This window comes from Dasypus novemcinctus, chromosome 11 (assembly GCF_030445035.2).
Source record: "Dasypus novemcinctus isolate mDasNov1 chromosome 11, mDasNov1.1.hap2, whole genome shotgun sequence".
Taxonomy (NCBI): Eukaryota; Metazoa; Chordata; class Mammalia; order Cingulata; family Dasypodidae; genus Dasypus; species Dasypus novemcinctus.
This window is the reverse complement of record NC_080683.1, coordinates 109,115,679-109,122,815: the sequence shown is the minus strand read 5'-3', so window position 1 is coordinate 109,122,815 and position 7,137 is coordinate 109,115,679. Positions and strand designations below refer to the sequence as shown.

Sequence of the window (7,137 nt, the reverse complement as noted above, 5' to 3'; positions counted from 1 at the left end):
TAAGAGGGCATAAGGGCATAATTTCATGGAAGAATTTTGCGGTTAATGTATTTAAACACAAGAAACTGATGTATGAAGTAAGGATGGAAATTTCTATTCCAAGTTCTGTGCCTTCTCTAATGCCAACCTCACCACAATGCGTCCACACCCACACATTTCCAAATCATCTTGAAAATTTTAATACTGAATTTTCTGTCTGAAGTTAAAGTTATTTCTCTCTTTACCAGTTCTAAGAAAACCAAAATCAAATCACCACATTTTGAACTTATTTTGGGAAAAAAACTTATTTTAAGTCTGATTTGAGTCTAATGGACAGAAATACTGGGAATTCAGGTCTGGATTCTGCTGTCTCTGGACATCACATTGAATGTCTTTACTGCTCCCAAATTCTTGATTTTGATATTTCTATTAGCATGCAATTCTATTTTTTGTAGCTCAGATATTGAGGTCTGGCCTAGATTATAAATAACTGAGCTGGAAATGAGCTCTAAATTTAATTTACAGAGTACACATGTTCCTGGGGATACAATAAATACTATTTGGTGGTGAGGAAGTACTAGAAAATTTTTAGAAATCTCAAACTATTAAATAGTGAATTAGTAAGGGAGAAGATAAAAATAAAGGCAATTATTTTCAATCATTTCTATAATAAAACAACTAATGGACCAATCTGTTCTAAAGGGAATTAATAGGAAAATAATACACCAAGTTTAAGATTACACATTGTGCCTTTTTCCTGAAAACCACGTTGACTGGAGCAGAATGACAAGATTCTATGTGTAGAGGTTTCCTGTATCTCCTTTATTATTAATACTTAATTTCTCTTCTCATACACTGCCAGTAAAGGAGGATTTATAAAAGTAAGTTTACCAAAGATATGTTTTAAGAAAAAGAATTGGCCTGTTGGCATACAAGTGTTGAGTGACTAATTTTGTCAATTAAAGAGCCCTATTCTTGGGCAGGCCAGATTTTTAAATTACCATGCTGAGACAACATCAACCATTCAGTAAAAGGCACTTCACTGAAGTGGGCCTTTTTTCTCTTGTCTCTTCATCTTGGGAGAAACAGTGTATATAGAGAAACCAATTGAATTTCATCTGTTTTATTCAGATCATCAAATGGGATATGATCCAATATCAAGATTATAGACCCTCTTATTGATAGAAAGTCTCAGTGATTACATATAGGATGAGGGAAGAGAGGCAGGCAATTCACTAAAAGTAAGAGGGCAGGATAATCCATTTATGACTATTCTTACAATTCCTGCCTGGTGAACAGGTGATTAAGGTTGTGTTAGGTTGAATTATGCACCCCAGAAAAAAATGTTCTTAATCTTAATCCATTTCTGTGGTTATGACTCCATTGAAAATAAGATCTTTGGAAGATGTTATTTTTAGTTAAGGTGTAGCTGAACTGAATGAAGTTGAGCCTTAATCCTAAACTGAAGCCTTTAAGAAGACAACGCCACTTGGAAGATCCAGAAGCTGGAAGTCAACAGAACTCGTGCATTGCCATGTGACAGAAGAGCCAAGCACCCAAGGAGCTCCAGCAGCCAGCCCCAGAATGTCACAGTCTTCAAGGAGAAAGCATCACTTTGCTGATGCCTTAATTTTGGACTTCTCCTGGAATCAAAACCATGAGCCAATAAATTCATATTGGTTAAGCCTACTCATGTTGTGATATTTGTGATAGCAGATGGGAAATTAAGACAGAGGTCTTGGATCAGGTGTATATATGTCAGCGGAAGGTCAAGTGTCCAATATTTAAAATACTATTAAAGTGTTTGGTAAATTGATAGATTTTTTAAAAAATTATCTTACTTATTTTTTTCTTAGTTGTCCATGATGTGTTTCTGTAGTAAATTCAAAAGTTAAATTTGAATTGCTAAACCAAGCGACTCAAAATTTATTTTCATCTAGTAAATTGTTAAATGCTAGTATTTGATTCATTTTTATGTAAATTTGCTAAATGTTTTTCCATCTTATATTACCATTGTTTATTCTATAATTAAATAGATGGAATCACTAATTTGGGCTTAGACCTTTTAAAATTGATGACTTCTCTTAAAAGAATGGGTTTTATATTTTTTAAAAATTATCCATTAAAGAGCAATATTTCCTGCTTCAAAGGAGTTGCACCACTTTTATTTAAATTATTACACTTAATGTTAAGATTTTCAGTGCTGGAGGGGATTGAAAGTTGATGGTTAAAAGCCCCTCTAGATTGTGGGATGGATTAGTCTCCCATGGTTGCTTTAAGAGAGTGGAGCCTTCATCGCAGTGTTCAAGGAAGGCATCATCACTGTGCAAGCACTTGGAAAGGGTAGAGTTCTCACTCCATTAGGCCCAGAGGACAAAATATTGTTCCATAGCTGATTCTTTGGCCTTGGAATCTAATGGAATATTCCCTGCAGGGTTTCAGAATTGTTTTCTAGGTTTCACAGGTCCACAGATGAGGGGTATTGCACCCGTAGATTTTGATAAGACTTTGTAATAGTATTGTTACTAAAGTTGACTTAAGTAAGGCTTTTGGGATATTGTGATGGAATCAATGTATTTTCCAGGTAGAATGAACATGTCTTTTTGGGGCCCAGAGGGTGGAGTATGGTTGTATGTACCCCAGCTATATGAACCCCAGAAAAGCATGTTCTTAAACCTAATCCGTTCCTGTGGGTGTAAATCCATTGTAAGTCAGACCTTCTGATGAGGCTACTTTAGTTAAGGTGCGACCCACCTCATTCAGGATGGGTCTTAATCCTATTACTGGGGTCCTTCATAATGGAATGAATACAGAGAGAAAGAAAGCCGCAGATGCAAAAAGCTGAAACCAACAAAACACAAAAGAGGAGTGAGAGACCAGCACACACTGCCATGTGTCTTGCCATGTGATAAATGATCATCAGCAGCTGGACTTCATGAAGAAAGCATCAACTTGATGATGCCTTGATTTGGAGCGATTTTTTGGCCTCAAAACTGTAAGCTAATAATTTTTTATGGCAGCCCATTCAATGGTATTTGCTGGAGCAGTCTAGAAAACTAAAACAACTGGTCATTGGATTTAGGGTCCATCATAAATACAGGATGATATAATCTTTTTGACCCTTAACTAATTACATTTGAAAAGACCCTATTTCCAAATGAGGTCACCCTGAAATTCCAGGTTGACATGAATTTTAGGGGACACTAGTCAACCCACTATAGTACAAAGAACTCTAACCTTTAGAATTGGAAAAGATTTTATATTTTATATTCTTACTCATTGCACTTCACAGGTGAGGAATCCAAGGTCTTGAAATTAAGAAATTACTTGAAATTGAATGAATTTAAATGGAGAGATTAAGTGATTTGCTCAAGGCTACACAGCTGCGGTGGCAAAGCCACTGGAAACAGATTGTGTTCTTCTTATCCACTCTAAGCCAAGAGTACTTAACTCTTCGCTCCCGCTTCTCAAGGGCACATCTCAAGGTTCACACTCTTGGGGTTTCCTAGAGGAAGAAATGGAGTATATCAATAGTTTTCCATATTTTTTAATAGCCAGGAGGAATTATACAAAATACAGTCTAACTAACATGCCAGGTTTCACTGCTTTGTAATTATATCAAATCAATATGGAACATTAGATATCTCATACTTATTTCAAGTTTTAATTAGTACAACATGTTTTGATTAATTTAAAATGAGAGAATTATTTAATAAAGTTGATTTGTTTGGTATAAAAAAATAATCAGGTGTTTGGTGGAGAGAAGGTTGAGAGAGGAACATGTCTTTTGAGTTCCAAGTTATTTATACTCTCCAAGCTCCATGCTGCTTAATCTTCTCCAACTTGGTGGAACTCTTTTAGGGTTCAACTGGACAAATTACAGGGCTTTAGTCATTTGTTGTATCTGTAGTGTTAAGAGGTATCATTTTCAAATCTGGAAGTGTCACTATGTGCTGGATATTGTATCTTGTTATTTTTGTGAGAGTCAATGAAATTTTGAGGAAAATGACCAAAGACAACACAATATGATTACAGCCTAATTCAATAACAGGTGGACCTATCTCTTTAACCTAACTGAGGCAAAATGAAAAAGTCAAAACATGCAGGGCCTGAACTAGGGAATGGAGGAAGGCAGGGGAATGTATCTTAAACTTTGGAAAACAGTACTTTAAACACAGATTTACTTTTATTTTAAAAAGTAGCAAATGTAAAATGACACAAACTTCTATTAAGAACAGAATTTTATTAAATGTTTCGTAGTAAAATATTGAGCCCACACTATAACAATACACAGGCTAGATGTTCTAACAAGTACCACTGTGCCTCAATTCAGTGAAGTTTATAATGCAAATACAAGGTAGAATTGTAGGCAGTTACACATATAAATATATCTTCCTTCTCCTATTTCACAACAACTGCAATAGATATTTGAAAATGTTTTGACAACAGGGGGAAAAACTTGTAAAATTTCCTGAGTATTTCATTAAACAATTCTTAAGATTATAGGTTACCTTAAAGGAAAACATGAAAACTTTCTGATGGAAACCATTTTAGTATTTGTGATTTTCACTGTGAACCACAATCCTAAAAGTTAACTGCATCATAAGAAAGTCTTTGGAGTTATTGTAAGGCTTTCCAGCACAAGGTGAATTTCAAGGCAATTAACAAAGATTAAATTTTCTTGAAACACCAAGCCAATGATATGCCTAGATAAAAAGAAATGTCAAGCTTAGCTAATTATTTTCCCTATAGGTATAACTAAAAAATATTGGGGGGAAAAAGGAAATGGGAATGAGTGAGTATTAGATGATCATAAAGATGGCTAGAAAAAGATACTGAGACTAGTCAGCATTAACTAGTTTTCATTATTAGAAAGCAAACATTTTCTTTGTGTATATAATTATTTCAAGATAATTAGATTTCTTAAGTCTATACAGGCTTTTCATTTTTCAAGTCAGTTTGCAAAGAAATTTTCATTCTGAAAATCTAGGGTTATAGCTAATAGCATTTAGATTTTTATCCCTAAGAATATCTGGCATTATTAGCCATGGCTCTTAAATACATGGTTGAAAAAACATCACTGAAACAGAAATGATATTGAAAAATATACTACTTAGAGCTGAGGGTAAATTAATTCATATTATTCTGCTCACACAGAAATTAGACATTTTCCTTTTATATAATTTAACAAATCCTACATAAAACAATTTTTCAGAAAAATCACACCCTAGGATCTGAAAACTCACACCCATTTACAAATATATATTGATCTTAGGCCTGAATTTGGTACTTCTAGTCCACACTTTGGTACCCTACCTTTTTTACACTGTTTCCTTCATTCTATGAATGTGATAATCAATGAAAGAACTGAACATGGTAGAAAAAAATGAGCTTTAATTTGGAGGCAAACTTTTTGTACTCATCTTAATAAAAGAGATCATGCTTTGAAAAGAATGGAAAAATAAAGTCAGATGTGATAATATAGTTTTAAATAACCCTAACATACAGCCATCTCCATTATAGACTCAAGCAGCCAAGTCTAATACACTACAAACCATTTCATTGAAAAGGCTGACAATCAATGCTTGAACAAAGAAAACGCCTGTGAAAATAGTTGGAAAATATAGAGCCTTCTAAAATGATACATATTTTTTTAACATTAAAACCTTGTTTCAGAAGTTCCCCTCTTGAGGTTGTTACTCAAAAACTCATCGTGTTCGAAACTCAAATTATTGTGAGATCTTGAAATCATAAGAAGTTTCTCCTTATTGGTAAAGTCTTTCTTGATTGCAGCTTGGGGCACAAGCAACCTGTCCATGGGGTCCTCTTTGTTCTCTAGTTTCATATAGCCTTTGCTGTTGCTTCGATCCAACCGAGGCCAACTTGGATGCTTCCGTTGTTCCGCCTGAACAGTCAGGGTGGAAGGACCCCGGTCTAAGTCTAGGGATTTCGAGTGTGAGGAGAGCAAATGCAAGGATGTGTTGGACCCAAACTGTCTTCTAGCAGCCCCAGGAGATAAGAACTGCCCAGCGCCAGGTCCAAGGGCCACGGAGGACTTGTACTGACTCGACAGAGACTCCCCGATGGAATTATTCCTTGGGAGCACAGTGCTGACTGGCTGGAAGGATTCCGTGGTGTTGGGCAAAGGGACGACAAGGGAATCCATGGACAAGTTCCTCGATCTGCTTTTGAGGGTCTCAGCATCCTCGGTGATGTTGTCTATACTGGGCTCGTCAATAACACAGTTATTAAGTTTAATCACCGGCAGTGTGAAAGCACTGATGGAGGACGACACAATTGACTTGGTTTCACACTTCTTTGGGACACTGTTCTTCTCATCAGGGGACTTGGCAGGAGGTGGATAGAGGCCAAAGACAGAGACGGAGCTGTCAGAGAGCAGAGGGGGCATAAGGTGCCCGCAGCTCTTACTCTCACTTGGTGTAAATTCATCCTCCTCAGCGGAGCTGTCCATCCGAAAGCTGCTCCTGAACCCTGAGAAAGGAGCGATGGTGTTGGCTGCCAGTCTGGAGGCGCAGGCGCTCCCGTTCTGCTTCACTTCTGCCTCTGCCATCAGGCCGGCGCAGAGGCCGTTCATCTGCTTTTGCTCCTTGACCCTCAGGGTGTGGATGTCTATGACCGTGGAGTAGATATCCCTCATGTGTATGACTTTGGTTTCCTTGTCACGGTTTTCATGAAGAATGGCATTCGCACAGATGAAAATGAAAATCCCGATCCCCATCGTGAACGGACCAAGCATTTTCATTTTGTCGGAATGTAAATGCCGCTCGAAGAAGCGAACCACCACGCCGCCCTGGTTTCGAACCACCTGCGTCTCGTTGGTCGACAACGTTGTCTCGGCGTCTATAAAATGCTCCTTTTGGGGCCAGTATCCAAGAACGGCCATTGCGATTCCTATAATTGAGATGAGCACTCCTAAAATGAGGAAAAAGCCAGACGGAGAATAAAGGCGGATTTTGCCCCGCACGACCACCACGTCGGCCCGCGGCCGCCGCCGGGCCGGCCTCTTCTCCTGGGCCGCGGACGCCGGGCTGAGGGCGACATGCTGCTGGGACCTGGCCGAGTCCTGCCTTTTCAAGGCCGCCAGGCCAGTTATCACTCCACCAGTTGCTATCATAGCTTGGTCTTTTATTCTGAAAA

General features: G+C 37.9%; 1 protein-coding gene across 1 annotated transcript in view; it reads right to left on the bottom strand.

Moving 5' to 3' along the window:
- Nucleotides 1–4,202: 4,202 nt before the first annotated feature.
- Nucleotides 4,203–7,137, bottom strand: part of TMEM200A (transmembrane protein 200A) — an 87,058-nt gene continuing 84,123 nt past the window's right edge. The window contains exon 3 of the mRNA XM_004452949.3: nt 4,203–7,130. Coding sequence (XP_004453006.1) covers nt 5,639–7,114 — 1,476 coding nt within the window. The 5' untranslated portion in view covers nt 7,115–7,130 and the 3' untranslated portion in view covers nt 4,203–5,638. The remainder of the gene's footprint in view (nt 7,131–7,137) is intronic.